Source organism: Malus sylvestris, chromosome 5 (assembly GCF_916048215.2).
Source record: "Malus sylvestris chromosome 5, drMalSylv7.2, whole genome shotgun sequence".
Classification (NCBI taxonomy): domain Eukaryota; kingdom Viridiplantae; phylum Streptophyta; class Magnoliopsida; order Rosales; family Rosaceae; genus Malus; species Malus sylvestris.
This window is the reverse complement of record NC_062264.1, coordinates 9183688-9200759: the sequence shown is the minus strand read 5'-3', so window position 1 is coordinate 9200759 and position 17072 is coordinate 9183688. Positions and strand designations below refer to the sequence as shown.

Sequence of the window (17072 nt, the reverse complement as noted above, 5' to 3'; positions counted from 1 at the left end):
TTTCTGGTCTTCTGTTTACAAGCTCAAAATATTTCATGATCGTGTGATGAATCGTTTGATTTAACCTGAAGGTTTTCATTGCAACATATTTATAATCTATGTTACCTTTTATCTTGTACGGAAAATTTCCGCCAACGAAATTATTTCTTTTCAAAACAAAAGGATGACATCAATCTTATGAGACCTTCTATCTTTTACCATCCAAAACATAGTAGCCTTTGCAGTTTAACTTAGTATTTAATTGAGATCTTTTTAAGTTACAAATATTTTCTTAAACAGATGATGAGAGGTAAGAAAAAACATATTGGATTAGTTATTCTTCAGATTCCTCTCCGATTGATTATCCCATTAGGATCTCTTTTAGTTGCACTGAGAATATCTAATAAACAGTTTTGGCTATAACATTATTTGAAACAACACCATTAACAAAGCCTTATTCTACTAAGTGAGGTCGGCTATATGAATCTTGACACGCCATTGCGCTCAGTTTTGTGCCATATCTTCTGTTAGATCCGAATAGTCCAAATCTTTTCTTAGAGTCTCTTTCCAAGTCTTCCTAGGTCTTCCAAACCTTATGATAATAAACCATAACATTATTTGAAACTCCGCCTGTGTAAGTTTATCTTACACTGCCGGTCCTAAGCCCGAATAAAGGAGAAAGGGGAAGGCGTCAAGTAGTCAACAACCGGCACTCCTATCTTCCGTCAAATCCTAATGATAAAAAACCATAACATTATTTGAAAAACAAAAAGAAAATCATAATTTCTTTTTGCGCCACAAGGGTGTGTACTTATTTTATGGTAAAACAGAGAATTAGACAATATTAGCTCCTCGGAGTAGTAAGTTAAAGTGTCCACCCTTAGACCGGAAGTCAAAAGGTACGAGGCTCTCTCAGAACCCGCCACAAGTCCCTCCATTCAAATTCATTACTATTGAAAGAGTGGTTATTAGGGCTACTATAGGTTCTAAGGTTTATCTTACTTTATCATTTTATAAGTAGTCTTTTTCTCCTTGATTTAAGGAGATTGGTGTAAGTCTTTTTCTTGTTGTCATCTCCTTGATTTAAGGAGATTAGTTTATGGTCTCTAGATTCCTTGATTTAAGGAGATTGAGGTATGTTGATGTAAGCCTCTAGACTAGCCTTTACAAGGGTTTCAAGGGGTTTTCTTGGATGTCTTCGCGCACTGCAAGTGCACTAAATCCTTCTCTTTAAATACCTTTTCCTCCTCTTTTGTAACCTTATGATTTTACTTTGCAATACAAGAAAGAACTACACTTAAAAGTCAATATGGTATCAAAGCAGGTTTTCTTTTGAACCTGTCTATGTGTATCTCGTCTTGTAAACACCTTCAATCTTCAAAGAAATGGCTGAAGAAAACTGAGTCAACCAGGAAGTTGACAACACCATTACTTCTCAGCCTGAGAAGCTTTCAGAAGTGGATATCAATCCCAACCAAAGGCTCAGCTCATTACTACTGAATGAGTTCAATTATCTTCCGTGTTGTGTGACCGTCGTAGGCCACTAAAGCTCAAGGGAAAATTTTATAGGACGACAATAAGGCCGGCAATGCTGTATGGCACAGAATGTTGGGCGGTGAAGCACCAACACGTACACAAAAGGGGTTTGGATATGTGCAAAGAAGGCCTACTGACGCTCCGGTTCGAAGATGTGACTACGGGATAGAGGTTCAGGGCCGAAGGGGTAGAGGAAGACCTAGGAAAACTTTGGAAGATACCCTAAGAAAAGACTTAGAGTACTTGGATTTAACGGAGGACATGACACAAAACCGAGCGCAATAGCATTCTAGGATTCATATAGCCGACCCCACTTAGTGGGAAAAAGCTTTGTTGTTGTTGTTGTTGTTGTTGTTGGTCAAGGGCAGTTACACTTGCCCTTGGTGGAAGAAACAAACTCGAGTTCATCAATGGTAATGTTCCAGCCCCAGAAATTACATCCTCGAATTATGAAGGTTGGCTATGTAAAGATCAACTTGTTATGTCATGGTTGCTCAACTCCATGGAAAGAAAAATAGCTGAGATCTTCAGCTACTCAGAGTCTTCTTTCTTGTTATGGACAACGGTGAAGGAGATGTATGGGAACCAAAACAATTCCGCTTACGTGTTTCAACTTAAAAGAGATATCTCTGCTATCCAGCAAGAAGCTAAGAGCTTTATTCTGCATCTTGGATATCTGAAAAGTATGTGGAATGAACTGGATATCTACCGGCCATATACTACCGATTCCACAATTCTCTTAAAAAAGGCTGAGGAGGATAAAATCTTCCAACTATTATCCAGCTTGAGTGCAGATTATGAGGATCTAAGATGTCACATTCTCATGAATCTTGAGCTACCAACCTTCACAAGCATTTGTGCTACCATTCAACGAGAGGAAGTGAGAAAAAAGGTTATGAATGCTGGAACAAAAGCAAATGTTACTGAAGCTCGAGCCTACATGACAACTGAGAAGAGATACAGAGGTAAAAACCCTAACTTGAAGTGTCAACATTGCCACTACAATGGTCACGTAAAAGAGACGTGTTGGATCTTGCATCTAGAGTTGAAACCAGACTTCTTGAACGACAAATGTGCACCAAGATGACCTCAACCTCAGTAATTTTCCCACTGAGCCAACATGGCTTCATCTTCATCTATCAACGGTCATGATCCTTACAAGCAATTCATAGCCAATCCTACAGACCTTATAAACAAGTTTGCTACCTTCCTACACAAGGAAACAAAAAAAGAATAAGCTGATTAAGTTGTTGATCATGAAGATGGAAATACCACGGCCTTGTTGGGCAAGTTTGCTGGATTTCTGGCCAATGCTGATCACATGCCAAAGAAATACCTTCAAGTTATTTTGAATGCTTTCAAAACTACTCTAAATGTCAATTTGTTGCATGATTTTTGGATTGTTGATTCTAGAGCCACAGACCACATGACTAACAAAGTTTCAAAACTAAAAGAGTTTGAAAAATTACATAAACCATCACATGTGTCAGTTGCAAATGGTGAAGGGGCCAAGGTTGTACGAAAGGGAAAAGTTCACCTGATTTCAGATAAAATTGAGTCTATGGTGTTGTATGTTCCTTCATTTCCTTTTCAGCTTCTATCTGCGGGAAAAATCACAAATACTTTGAATTGTTTGGTCATTTTTCAACACAAAGTGTAATTTTTCAAGATTGTATCCCCAAGAAGATGATTGGTGAGGGTTTTTTTTTCCTAGATGGCTTATATTACATCTCAAAAAATAGTCCAAGTGCCTTTCAAGTCAAGTTAGTTCCAAACCAAGACAACCTTTTGTGGCATCAACGCCTAGCTCATCCTTCCCAACCTATTTTGTCAACCTTGTTTCCCAAGTCAAGCAAAGAAGCAATTGAGTGTGAAACCTGCCATATGTTCAAAGCTACTAGATTACCTTTGGGAGAGTCAGTTTCTAGGGCTAGCAAGATTTTTGAGCTTGTACACTCAAATATATGGGGACCAATTAGTGAATCTTTTGATGGTTACAAGTATTTTGTAACCTTTGTTGATGATTATTGAAGGGCCACATGGTTGTATCTTTTGAAATCAAAAAATCAAGTATTGGATATGTTTAAAGATTTCCATAATCTTGTCAAAAATCATTTCTCTTCAAACATTCAAACTCTAAGGTCTGATAATGGCTCATAATACATGTCTCAAATCATGACACAATACTTGAGCAATAATGACATAATGCATCAAACTAGTTGTGTGGGAACTCCATAGCAAAATGGCATTTCTGAGACAAAAAATTGTGACTTATTGGAGAAAACTAGGGCACTGATGTTGCAGATGAATATGCCTAAAAAATTATGGTCACATGGTGTTATGGCAGCTGCCTATTTGATGAACAGATTACCTAGTAGAGTGTTAAAGTTCAAGTCTCCAATGGAGATAATAAAAGGAAGAAAAGTGGATCTCTCACACCTTAAAGTTTTTGGATGCATATGTTTTGTGCACATTCAATCTCTATATCAAGATAAACTAGATCCTCGGGCAGCAATGTACATCTTTCTTGGGTATTCTTCAACTCAAAAAGGATACAAATGTTATAACCCTCAACTTAGGAAACTTGTATCTAAAGATGTTAGGTTTCATGAAACTAATCCTTTTTTTTTTTTTCAATAAGACTCTTGAAGTTACCACTCAGGGGGAGAACTACTTGGATCTGTTTCCCTTACCAAAAACAGATGTCATGATCACTGAGGTTCCAATTTCAAATGTCAACACACCTGCTCAAGAAACCCTCTCTTCGAGTGAATAAATTCATGAAGGCTAGTCTCATAGCAATACAACTGATCAAGAGTGTGAAAACTTGCAACGTGTGACTTCATAAGCAATGGAATATGATTCAACACCTATTGCACCTCGATGCAACCCTGCAAGAGAGAGACAACTGCCTGCAAGATTACTTGACTGTGAGACTTACAAGCCACGACATCCAACCTCCAATTATGTCTCTTATCACAAGCTTGCACCTGCTCACAGTGCATTTCTCAAGAAGGTTTCTGATCTCACAAAACCTCAAAATTTTCATGATGCTTGTGAATCTGAAGTGTGGAGGAAAGCTATGCATGATGAGTTACATGCTATCGATCAACACAACACTTAGAGCTTGTAAAGTTACCAAAAGGGAATAAGGATGTGGGATTAAGGTGTATATATAAGATCAAGTTTAATTCAGATGGATCAATTGAAAGACATAAAGCAAGATTGGTAGCTCGTAGATTCACACAAACCCTAGATGTGGACTACAAGGAAACCTTTGCTCATGTTGCAAAGATAAACTCTATAAGGGTACTTCTCTCAGTTGCTGTGAATAAGGGATGGTCAATGTATCAAATGGATGTTAAAAATGCATTCTTACATGGGGATCTCGAAGAAGAAGTCTATATGAAATTGCCTCCTAGTTATCCTCAAAGTTGTGATTCACAGATAGTGTGCAGGTTGCATAAAGCTATCTATGGACTTAAACAATCTTCTTAAGCTTGGTATGCCAAACTCAGCTCAGTTCTCATCAGTGCTGGTTTTCACAGAAGCAATGCATATTCTTCAATGTTTGTATGTTCAGGAATTGCTAGGAAATTAGTGGTTCTAATCTATGTTGATGACTTAATTATCACGGGTGATAGTGATGAAGAAATTGCCAATCTCAAACAAGCCCTAGAGCAACAGTTTGGCATCAAAGATCTAGTGTTGTTGAAGTACTTTTTAGGTATAGAAATAGCATCTTCTCATAAAGGCCTATTTCTAAACCAATGAAAGTATGTGCTCGATCTCCTCATGGAAGCCAATATGAGTGATGTCAAACTAGCCAAGACACATCTTGATAGCAAACTCAAATTCAGCTTAGAAGGTGAATCACTTCTCAACGTTGGTTCCTATCAAAGACTTGTTGGCAATTTGATATACCTCACTATAACCCGGCCTAACATCTCATATTCTGTTAGTATTGCTAGTCAATGCATGCACTCACCCACTCTTAAGCATTTCAATACTAGTAAAAGAATCTTGCAATACTTGAAAGGATCGGTAGGTGTAGTATAGTCATGAAGAACAATGGATGCACTCAAATAATGGGATATTGTGATGTTGACTGAGCTGGAAATTCAGTATATCAAAAATCAACAACTAGATATTGCATTTTTGTGGGAGGAAACTTAGTCACATGGAAAAGAAAAAAACAAGTAGTAGCTACCAGATCAAGTGTTGAGGCTGAGTATAGATCGATGGCTTCCACTGCCTATGAGTTAATCTGGTTACGCAGCCTGCTTTGTGATTTAGGGGTATTCAACTCCCAGTCCATGCCTATCAAGAGAAATCATCCACAAAAACAACATAAAACTTGTAACCATTAATTGAATAAGAATGAGAAATTCATGCATCTGAATGTATTAATTCCAAGGGAAAAGATGACATTGAGGTAGACTAATTGAATGGCAACTTATGGCTTTTACCCAAGGGACATGATGAACAAAAGTCGTAGGTTGCATTACCAATTAATGGTAATTTATTTTGGGAAACTAAACTACGTGAAACAGAAAATGTGGGGTGGCCTAGCCTAGAATGCCAAATGGCATCCGACACTCTAACACCAACAAATGCAGAGACTCCATTGTTGACCACATAAGAACTTGAAAATGGATAAAAACCATTTCTACTCTGGCCTTGTAAAAGCATCTTCCCCATTTGAAGGTCCTGGACACGGTAAGAATTGGGATATAAGGTTAGTGAACAATGGTTGTCTTTGGTAAATTGATTTATGGAAATAACATTAGTAGAAGCATTAGGACAATGTGAAGGGTGTTGGGGAGAGTAAAGGAGTGATTTGGTGTGTGAATAAAAGAAATGCCAACATGAGAAATCTGCAAACCTGACCCATCAACCACGCCATTAACATTGTCGGTACCAGTGTAAGGACGAGGATTCGAAACCTGATTCAAATCATTGGTGATACGTGCATTTGCTCCAGAATCAAAGAGCCAGTTTTGAATGCCAGATGGAGAGGCAGATGCCTAAAGAGGTGCAGCAGCAGCATAAGCTTGGAGACGTGGAGTAGGGACACATCCTTCATAGGCCATGTTCAGTCGATTGAAACAATCAATTGCAGAATGTCCGTGATGATGACATATTTGGCACTGGATGCGACCGCCATTTTAGGGTGGAGAAGGATGAGCACTGAGAACACCATCATAAGCGGGTCGGGGTTGAGAAGCATATTGTCCTTAGCCTTGAGGACGAGGAACAAACTGACCACGACCACCATTGAAGTGACCACGACCACCATTAGGAGCACCACGACCATGGTAAGGTCCTAAACGTCCTCGTCCAGCAACAAGGGCAGTGGGCTCATTTTCGAACATTGTATGAAGCTTTTGACGTCTTTCTGCACCGAGAAGAAGAGCCTCCAAGGCACTGTAAGTGATGGCTTCATCTCGTGCTTGTGCAGAAGCAACAATACTCTCATAAGTAGGCCCAACATTATTTAAAATAATGGCAATGAGATCAGAATCAGAGATAGGAGAACCAGAGAGGGAGAGAAGTGTCAACAAGACAATTATTACGATCATGAAACTCAGTAATAGAGGAGTCACCATGATGGGTATTCATAAGCTCACTATGCAATTGGAGGAGATGGCTAGTAGATTGAGAAGCATATCGTTCACGTAAACCAGTCTATGCAAAATAAGAACTCGTCTTACCAATGAGATAGGCAAGAACTGTGGGATGAACCAAACTGTTGATCCATGAAAGGACCATAGCATCTTGCTGAATCCATGCATCAAATTTAGGATTGACTTCATCAATGATTTTGCCTTCATCATCCTTTAAGAAGGCAAGAGGACATTTGTTGGTTCCATCTACGAATGACACCAGATTCCTGCTTCGAAGCAAGGGCAACATCTGGGCATGCCACAGTGGATAGTTAGTACGGTCCAACTTTATAGTCAGAAAGTTGGAAGCATTGGGAAGAGAGGGGATAGCGATGGGGTTTGAGGAATTGGAACTGGACGCCATGGGAAAAAAATTGAAGCTTTTGGTCGTTAGATTGACAGCTCTGAGATACCATAAAGGTGATTTGAAAACTAAGTTATAGCAGGTTGATGAGTTGTATAAGCTCAGCTCAATATAAAGTGAGTGTTCATTCATTTCTTTATATTGAATTACAAATGATGAGGTTGTCACACTTGAAAGATAAATACAAATATTTGAATCAGATACAAAAGTATTTGAAAGAGTTGTGTGGATGATGGACTGTGTTGTTACGATAACACTGAGGGTATTTGAGATGGAACCAATCTTTTCTGTTGCAGATTGCAGCGGGAAGAGTTTGTTTGAATTGGTGGTGCTGACGTGGACTGATCTTTAGGGTTTGTAGGATTCTCTGAACTAGGCTTATCAGGCTCAAGTATGATATGGGAATCACATACCGTTTCATTACATTGACTGCAAAGCAGCAGCCTTTAGGAACATCCAAGGCCTTTAAAGGAACTTGTGTTTTCTTAGCATGAACAATACCAGGCAACCGCAAACCCATTGTTCAAAATTTCTTAATGAGAAAACCAACAATAGAAATTTCAATTGACTAAGCTTGTGGAAAAGAAATGTGTCAAAAGATTGGGAGTTGTGAATTAGATGAATTGTGTTGCTTCCAATTTGCTCCCGACTGTTATCATATGTATGTATAATTCATAACTGTTTGTATGGGCATCTCAAAAGCCATTTGTTATAAAAAAAAAAAAAAATTAAAAAATAAAAATGATTGGGGATAAGCCACCAGGATGGACCCAATGAAGAGACATCAGCTCAAGCAAAATCACATGGACTTGTCAATATAAATACCTAGGCTATCAGATAGTATTCCTTTTGGAAGGATGAATATAAGCCTAAAAGAAAACAAGGCATTTTCTTCTGCAGGTGGCTAATTAAACATACAAGTTTTCGAAGCCACTTGCTAACTAATTTGCTTCTTGTTTTTCATGTCCAAACACAAAAAAAGGATCTATGTGTCAGACAATATCTCAAGTAGTTGGTGTGAGTGGTCGTGAATCAATTGAGTTGGGATTTGTAAGTGACATTAGCATTTGATCAAAGTTCACATGCCTCTGTCTTCCGATTCATCACCATGACTCCTTGGTAGGGATTGAGACTTCATATTTGCCTACCAATCCAAAATAAATGTTGGATAGAGAAATAGTTAATTTGATCCACAGATTTGCTTAAAGGGCCTTTAAGCGTGGGAAGACAAAACCATGTGATCCCTCATGAGCTCCTGTTCCCTTCTATACCCCATCCGGATTGTCTTCACCACATATTTTCATCAATAGAGGATATTGTACAAAACTCTTCAACTATATATACCTATGAACTCATTGGTTAATGACCACCAAATTAAGTCTACAACAGCTCAAGTCTAATTTTCCTTGTTTCACAAGTTCATTGACATCTTCTTCAAGTTTTTGTAAACTCGATTACCAGTCTTTCCTCTCAAGATAATAATGGGGTTCCGTCTTCCATCTGTAATTCCTGCTAAGAAACTTCTTCGACGGTCTTTTTCAAATTCAAGTCAACAAGTTTCGTATAATTTAGCAGACGTCCCAAAAGGTTATTTTCCAGTTTATGTTGGCAAGAGTGAGAAGCAGCGGTTTGTTGTTCCTATATCCATCCTCAACCAGCCTTCATTTCAAGACTTGCTAAGTGAGGCTGAAGAAGAATTCGGATATGATCACCCAATGGGCGGTGTAACGATTCCCTGCAGACAAGATACATTCCTTGATCTCATTTCCCGCTTGAGTGCTTTGTGAGACTGGATGCATAATGGAGAACAATTACATGAACTCTGTGATTGTCACAATTTTGTACATTGGAAAAGTTCCACATCTTGTACATTTTCTTTCGACCCAGGAGGAAGAATTATTGTCCCCTTGGGATCAGATTATGTAAATGTAGACTGTAGCAATATTCACATGTTCTTTACAATAAAGAATTATTGTCCCCCTGGAATCGGATTATGTAAATGGATTAATATCTTCTACAGATTCTCATAATTGAGTTTCCATTTGGATCACTTTCAATAGCTATTAGTATACTAATGTGCTAGATAGTATTCAAAACTTTGAGCAGGAGTAATCTCCTTCATATCTAATTGCGACTTTAATTTGATTGAACATGGGAATTTCCTATGACATATAGAAATGTAAAAAAGTCTTATAAAAAGCATTGTTTCGAGCGCAGTCCTAAATCCTTTCCCCTAACCATCGGGTCTAGCCCATTAGCAGGTTTAAAGACAATAATGGCTGAACTGAGTATACAAGAACTCATTTACAACCTCGTTAGCCCTTCATTTGGAAATCCATATATAAGGACAGTATACAAGAATTAGTGGCAACGGGTGAATTCTCTGACTTGATTCATCGATGCTTGTAATGCAGGATTAAACATGGATTAGTAGTTAGTACTAGTATCCATTTGGTGAGATCAAAGGATTGTTACTTGTATATATTTTAAGTTGTTCCCTGGGGTGATAAGTGACATTTCACGGTCAGTTCAACAAAAAAAACGTGAAATGACCAAGGGAAGAAGGAAAATATATAATACATTCTCAACTATCTTTGCAGAACAAGTAACAAGTACAAATGTTTGATATTTTTCAAGTTCATATTACATGCTTGTGGTGATGTCAATTAATCTATGTCTGTTTGGCTGACCGTTTTTATCCTCAGCTCTCAAGCGGTTTGAAATTGTAGCCCATGAGTTTATCAAAAGCGATATAATTGGGTAGAATGCTCTTTTCTTCATTGTGAAAATATGATCAATTTTTGGTCCCAGAGTTAGATGAAATGTGTAATTTCAACTAGGTTTCCAATTCATTCAGGGTATGGTGGAGAGTTTGGTTAATCACTCTGCTTTGAGGATGTCCCTGTGTAGGTAAACACTATTATTTGTGAGCATGGCTCTGTATAGTACTGTCCAAGGTCCCAACGATAAATTATATTCAAAACATATGAATATTCTTATATTTGGATTTTCTTTTTCTTGTGTTGTGGTGATGGTATTGAAAGTTGAGCTCTCAAATCATTACCTTCGAGCATGAGGGAAACTGGAGTAAGGCCCTCGAGTTCTATGGATTTTGGTTCCAAAAGTTTGTCAGTGGAAGAGACTCAATCAACATATCGTTTATCCACACCCACATTGGAAAATGCAATGAGGCAGAGGAAACCGTATAAAGGTTTGATTGGGTCATTGCAACAAACTGGTTGTATACATGCTCTGGATTTGTATTGCCAAGGATTTATATGCAATGGACATGTTTGACATTCTTGTAAGATCCCACATCGCCCAAAGGAGTGGATCCTGTAAGCTGTCTTTGTATATTCCCATCTCTACCTAGCACGAGGCCTTATGGGAGCTCACTGGCTTTGGGTTCCATCGGAACTCCAAAGTTAAGCGAGTTTGCGCGAGAGCAATCCCATGATGGATGACCCACTGGGAAGTTCTTGTGAGAGTTCCCATAAACAAAACCGTGAGGGCGTGGTCGGGGCCTAAAGCGGACAATATCGTGCTATGGTGGAGTCAAGCCCGGAATGTGGTGGGGGCCCGGGCCGGGATGTGACATTCTGGTTAGCCATTTTTCTTGCTAGTTTAATTCTACAAGTACCAGTTTTCATGATATATCTGATATACTATTTGCAATAGGAATGTCCCATATAAGTGAAGAAATCGTAATATATGTTAGTGTTTAAGTATCTTGGAAAATGTTGTGTTTCCTCTTGTAAAAATTCAGTTGTTTGAGGGCACTTAAAGAGGGAGATTACAATGAATTCCATGGAAAGTTGAAATATTCAAAGCAGGTGATATGAGTGTCAACTTTGTCTTCCCTACAAGTTGGACATGTATAATTTTACTTATGCTGTGTGTTCATATGTTTCAGGAGCTTCGCAATCTGTTTCTAGCGCTATGTGTTCATATGTGTCAGGAGCTTCGCAATCTATTTCTAGCGATGTGTGTTCATATGTGTCAGGAGCTTTGCAATCTGTATCAAAAATGTCACTTGTTGCAGGTTCTAGATAAAGACTACATGATGTCGTTGGTGTGTAATACTATAATTGATACGACCATTCAACTAACTTTAAGTACAAGTGCAGTTGATTTCATACTTTTGTTGGTACTTCTATATGATAATACATTGTATTAAAATTTACCTAATTTATAGTTCATTATTAATAACAATTTGTATGTAGTTGTTGACCACGTGGCGCGCAAGCCGAGTAACTAAGGAGCTAATTACATCATTCGGTTGTATGCAAGCGTGCCAACATGTCAGCCGAGCTCGGCCGAGGAGTAAAATATGTTGATGCTACGTCGAATGCGTTGCTAACTTCTCAATCTTGCGATTGCGGTCGAGAAAGGAACACGTCTCGGCATTTGGGTTCTAGAGCCTGAAGACAAGGCTACTAGTTCTACGAAGTTCACAAATCGTCGGTGTTGGATTCGGTCACGGTGATTATATTCGTAAGAGTATAAGCATACCAAATCGACACCAGACTATATGGACACAAGTATTCAAAGTAGACGTACGTCTTAATCGTAAATGTGGTTCGGCCGTCAGAATGCCGAACTCTAAATCCAACTTGTGAGTATTCAATCATAAAACAACTTGGCGTTCAATACGCCGAGTCCAGTGATTGGTAACACCTCACTTTATTGAGAAGGCTAGTGATATGACCTCTGCCAATAAGGATTCGAAAACCCTTCTTGACCAAGACTTGGATAGATAACCAGTCGGCCTTGACGCAATGTTGTTTATCCAAACTGAAGGTGCTTCACGGTCGGCTGATTCTATGACGGCAGTGCTGTTTATCCAAACTGAAGATGTTCGCCGGTTGCCTTCATAGTGTTGTTTATCCAAACTGAAAATGTGTTGGCGAAAAAGAAAATAAAAATCTTAAGGTTGTTGAGAGGTTTTGCGTAGAGCGAGGGTTTGCGTAAGGCAGTTTGTGTGTTGAGTTGGAGATAGTCCTTGGATGATGCCCGCGACATTGTATTTATAGAAGTAAATGTTGCGGCGCAGCTTCACACTAGTGTAGAATTTTATTTCAATTCAAACTCGTCAACTAGAACTTCAGATAAAGACTTCTTAAGATAAGCGAAAGCCTCTCTTTTAGATGCCATCATCATCTGACTTTGCTTCACCATTATTCAAAAAGCCCATGTTTTCCTTCCAAAAAACTCGTGCCCTCAGACTGTCACCTAGTACAACTAGAACTCTATTTCCACCACATTGATTCAGGTGTAGCCATGCACGCATAATAAGATGGAATATAATCCCAAAAAGCACATTCACGTGGCCAAAACCAAAACATCAAAAGGCATATACCATTTGTACTTTATATGATAATCATCCCATCCTGCATACATATTTATCTGCTGCCTTGCCTTATGCATATCCCCGTATTCCTAAATCCTGATAATTATTGATTTTCTGCATTGATCAAGCCGCGAACAAACCAAGTTGCACAACACGTGACCACAGAGTCCTTGTTGCAATGTAACCTCCTTCATTTGTTTAACTCTCAAGATGTAATCATAAGATAAATCACCATATTAAAATCATCTAATATAGTTTCCTTCGTTTCCATCATCCAACGGCTTTAAATATACAGGCCGAATGCATGTAAAATCACGGCCTCTTAATGTTCGGAGTCATCCAACGGCCCATAATCTTGCTCATTCAACGGTCTTGATTGCCCAGGCCAATATTGTAAAATTGGGTCCAAACAGTAGTTTATAGAAATTTACATAATTTATTTTAATTTGGAACCTATAGTAAATTTCACATAAAATAATTTTAGTGAAGTTGTTAAAATAATGTCATTGTGGGGTCCCATTTGACGCCTAAGTTTTTTTTAAACCCGAGGCCACTTATTTGTGACGCATAGGTAGCCGTCACAAGCCCGTAGTAAATAGTACTTGCGACGTGCTCAAAGCATCGCGTACAATAGACCAAACATTTTCGACACCATTTTGTTGCGATGCGTTATTGGCCGTTGCAAGTTCGTCATAAAAGGGCTATCGCGACGCTTTTAGATGCTTTCGCGACGCGTTTTGACCGTCTCAAAAGGCCCATTTTTTTGTAGCGACATTTGGAACCCAATATTTATCAGAGTAGACAACCTTGTTTCTTTTGCAAGTATTTTAGGTGTTTTTAACCCTTTTTGCATGTGTGGTAAAAATCCTATCAAGTTGGTGTGAGTGGTCGTGAATCAATTGAGTTAATACAGGTATGGCACATCAGCATTTGATCAAAGTTCCTGTGTCTTCCGATTCAACACCATGACTCCTTGGTAGGGATTGAGACTTCATATTTGCCTGACAATAAAAAATAAATAATGGAAAGAGAAATAGTTAATTTGATCCACATATTTTGCTTAAAGGGCCTTTAAGCACGGGAAGACAAAACCATGTGATCCCTCATGAGCTCTTGTTCCCTTCTATACCCCATCCGGATTGCCTTCACCATATATTTTCTTCAATAGAAGATATTGTACAAGTCCCTTCAACTATATATACCGTATGAACTCATTGGTTAATGACCACCAAATTAAGTATACAACATCACGTTTAATTTTCCTTGTTTCACAAGTTCCTTGAGATCTTCCAGTTTATATAAACTCAATTACCAGTCTTCTCTCAAGATTCACAACAATGGGGTTCCGTCTTCCAGCTATAATTCCTGCTAAGAAACTTCTTCGACTGTCTTTCTCAAATTCAAGTCAAGGAGCTTTGTATAATTTAGCAGATGTCCCAAAAGGTTATTTTCCAGTTTATGTTGGCGAGAGTGAGAAGCAGCGGTTCGTTGTTCCTATATCCATCGTCAATCAGCCTTCATTTCAAGGCTTGCTAAGTGAGGCTGAAGAAGAATTCGGATATGATCACCAAATGGGCGGTTTAACAATTCCCTGCAGACAAGATACCTTCATTGATCTCATTTCCCACTTGAGTGCATTGTGAGACTGGATATATAATGGAGAACAATTACATCAACTGTGTGATTGTTACAATTTGGTACACCAGACATATCCCCATCTTGTACATTTTTTTTTCGATCCAGGAGGAATAAATATTGTACCCCTGGAATCGATTATGTAAATGGAGACTCTAGTAATATTCATAGCTTCTTTACAATAAAGAAATATTGTCCCCCAAGAATCGATTATGTAAATGGAGACTGTAGTAATATTCATGGCTTCTTTACAATAAAGAATTATTGTCCCCCTGGAATAGGATTTTGTAAATGGATAAATTTCTTCTACAGATTCTCATAGTTTCATGTCTAATTGCGACTGCAATTTGTTAATCCTTGAGGTGTATGATTGAACATGAAAATTTCCCATGACATTTAGAAATGTTAAAAACGTATAAAAAGCTCGTTGTTTCCAGCAAAGTCTTAAATCCTTCCCCCCTAACCCTGCTTCCATTCGGTCTAGCCCACTCAAGGTACTTAGCTTTAGGTGTTTAGAGCACATAAATGACGTGCACTTCTAATGGTCGTGTTAATGGTATCCTCGCAAGGCTAGTGAGTGTAACCGGTATAAAGACAACAATGGCATAATTGAGTATACAAGAACTTATTTACAACCTCATTAGCCTTTCATTTGGAAATCTATTAGGAAAGTTCATAAGAATTAGTTGAGAATATGAACTTGTATCCTCAGCTCCCAAGGGTTTGAAATTGTATCTAATGAATTTATCAAAAGCCTCTTCCGTCGGAAGATGCAAAAATTGAAACCAAAAATTTGTCCGAGTAGGCAACTCGCTTTTGTACAAGCCGATAAATGAAGCTTACGTAACCTTCTTCTTATACACTGAAGCAAGAGGTGAAATCAAGGTATCTTCACTGCACGGGATTGTGATAGCACCCATGGGATGATCATACCCAAATTCTTCTTCAGTTCGACTTATCAAATCTTGGAATAAAGGTTGGTTCAAGTATGAGATGGGAATCACATATCGCTTAGCTTATTTGGGCCCTCCCCAACATAGACTCAAAAAGGTCTTTAGGAACGTCCCAGGCCTTCGAAGGTACTTTGTTTCTCTTAGCATGAGCAGTACCAGGCAAACGGAAACCCGTTGCTTAAAATTTCTTAAAACAAGAAAACCAACAATGTAAATTTCAATTGAATACTCAGCTTTAGAAAAGAAAGATTTGAGATGATTAGTAGTTGGGAATTAGCATAATCGTGCTTTTAATTTGCTTCTTACTCTTATCATATGTATGTATAATTGTACTTGTAGATAAATTGGCGTGTCAAAAGCCATCTGTTGACTAAAATCATTGGTGATAAGCCACCAGGATGGACCCAATGAAAAGAAATCAGCTCAAGCAAAATCAGATGTCAGATTAAAACTAAAATAAACAATTGAAGCCTTTTGCAAGGATAAATATAAGCTTAGAAAATCAGAGACATACTGAAGACAAGCATTTTCTTCTTCAGCTGCCTAATTAAACATTCAAGTTTTTGAACCACTTGGTAACTAATTTGCTTTTTATTTCGTGTCCAAACAGAAAGAGATAAAAGGACCGATCTGTCGAACAATATCTCAAGTAGTTGATGTGAGTGGTCTTGAAGCAATTGATTTGGGATTTTAAAGAGACATATAGCATTGGATCAAAGTTCACATGGCTTGGTCTTCCTATTCATCACCAACACTCCTTGGTAGTGATTGAGACTTCATATCTGCCTCCTAACAAACAAAAATATGTGACGGGAAGCGATTGATGGGAAGACAGAACCATGTGATCCCTCATGAGCTATTATTCCCTTCTATACCCCATCCGGATTGTCTTCACCATATGTTTTCCTTAATACATGAGGATATTTTACAAGACTTTTCAACTATATATACCATATGAATGCATAGGTTTATGACCACCAAAGTAAGTCTACAACTTCTCAGTATAAGTTTCCTCGTTCCGAAATTCCTTGTGATCTTCTTCAAGTCTCTGTAAACTTGATTACAAGTCTTTACTCCCAAGATTTACAACATGGGGTTCCGTCTTCCAGCTGTGATTCCTGCTAAGAAACTTTTTCAGCGATCTTTTTCAAATTCAAGTCAAGGAGCGTCATATAATTTAGCAGATGTCCCTAAAGGTTATTTTCCAGTTTATGTTGGCGAGAGTGAGAAGCAGCGGTTCGTTGTTCCTATATCATTCCTCAACCACCCTGCATTTCAAGACTTGCTGAGTGACGCTGAGGAGGAATTCGGATTTGATCACCCAATGGGCGGTCTAACAGTCCCCTGCAGACAAGATGCCTTCCTTGATCTTATTTGTCGCTTGAAAGCATTGTGAGATTGGATAATGGAGAACGATTACATGAACTCGTCTCTGTGATTGTCACAATTTTGTGCAATGGAATATTTACACATTTTTTTCCGATTGAGGAGGGAGAATTATTGTCACCCCAGATCGGATTATGCATGTAAATGTAGACTTTAGCAATATTCATTGCTTCTTTACAATATAGAAAAACATTCCTTATCTA

General features: G+C 38.4%; 3 protein-coding genes and 1 long non-coding RNA gene across 4 annotated transcripts; all 4 read left to right on the top strand.

Moving 5' to 3' along the window:
- The first annotated feature begins 8899 nt into the window (after positions 1–8899).
- Positions 8900–9595, top strand: LOC126623205 (auxin-induced protein 15A-like). The gene has a single exon (XM_050292002.1). The coding sequence runs from the start codon at positions 9027–9029 to the stop codon at positions 9330–9332; it is 306 nt and encodes a 101-aa protein (XP_050147959.1). The 5' UTR covers positions 8900–9026; the 3' UTR covers positions 9333–9595.
- Positions 9596–10307: 712 nt separating this feature from the next.
- LOC126623211 (uncharacterized) lies at positions 10308–11411 on the top strand. Its single transcript, XR_007623702.1, has 3 exons — positions 10308–10455; positions 10590–10849; positions 11312–11411. It is a non-coding gene; the product is annotated as an uncharacterized LOC126623211 (long non-coding RNA).
- Positions 11412–14089: 2678 nt separating this feature from the next.
- On the top strand, positions 14090–14808 carry LOC126623207 (auxin-induced protein 15A-like). Its single transcript, XM_050292004.1, has one exon. The coding sequence runs from the start codon at positions 14233–14235 to the stop codon at positions 14536–14538; it is 306 nt and encodes a 101-aa protein (XP_050147961.1). The 5' UTR covers positions 14090–14232; the 3' UTR covers positions 14539–14808.
- Positions 14809–16442: 1634 nt separating this feature from the next.
- Positions 16443–17072, top strand: LOC126623208 (auxin-induced protein 15A-like). Its single transcript, XM_050292006.1, has one exon. It carries the CDS (start codon positions 16574–16576, stop codon positions 16877–16879), a length of 306 nt encoding a protein of 101 aa, XP_050147963.1. The 5' UTR covers positions 16443–16573; the 3' UTR covers positions 16880–17072.

Excerpts from the sequence above, each read along its gene's own strand:
- LOC126623207 (XM_050292004.1), top strand. The coding sequence starts at position 14,233 with ATGGGGTTCCGTCTTCCAGCTATAATTCCTGCTAAGAAACTTCTTCGA.
- LOC126623208 (XM_050292006.1), top strand. The coding sequence starts at position 16,574 with ATGGGGTTCCGTCTTCCAGCTGTGATTCCTGCTAAGAAACTTTTTCAG.
- LOC126623205 (XM_050292002.1), top strand. The coding sequence starts at position 9,027 with ATGGGGTTCCGTCTTCCATCTGTAATTCCTGCTAAGAAACTTCTTCGA.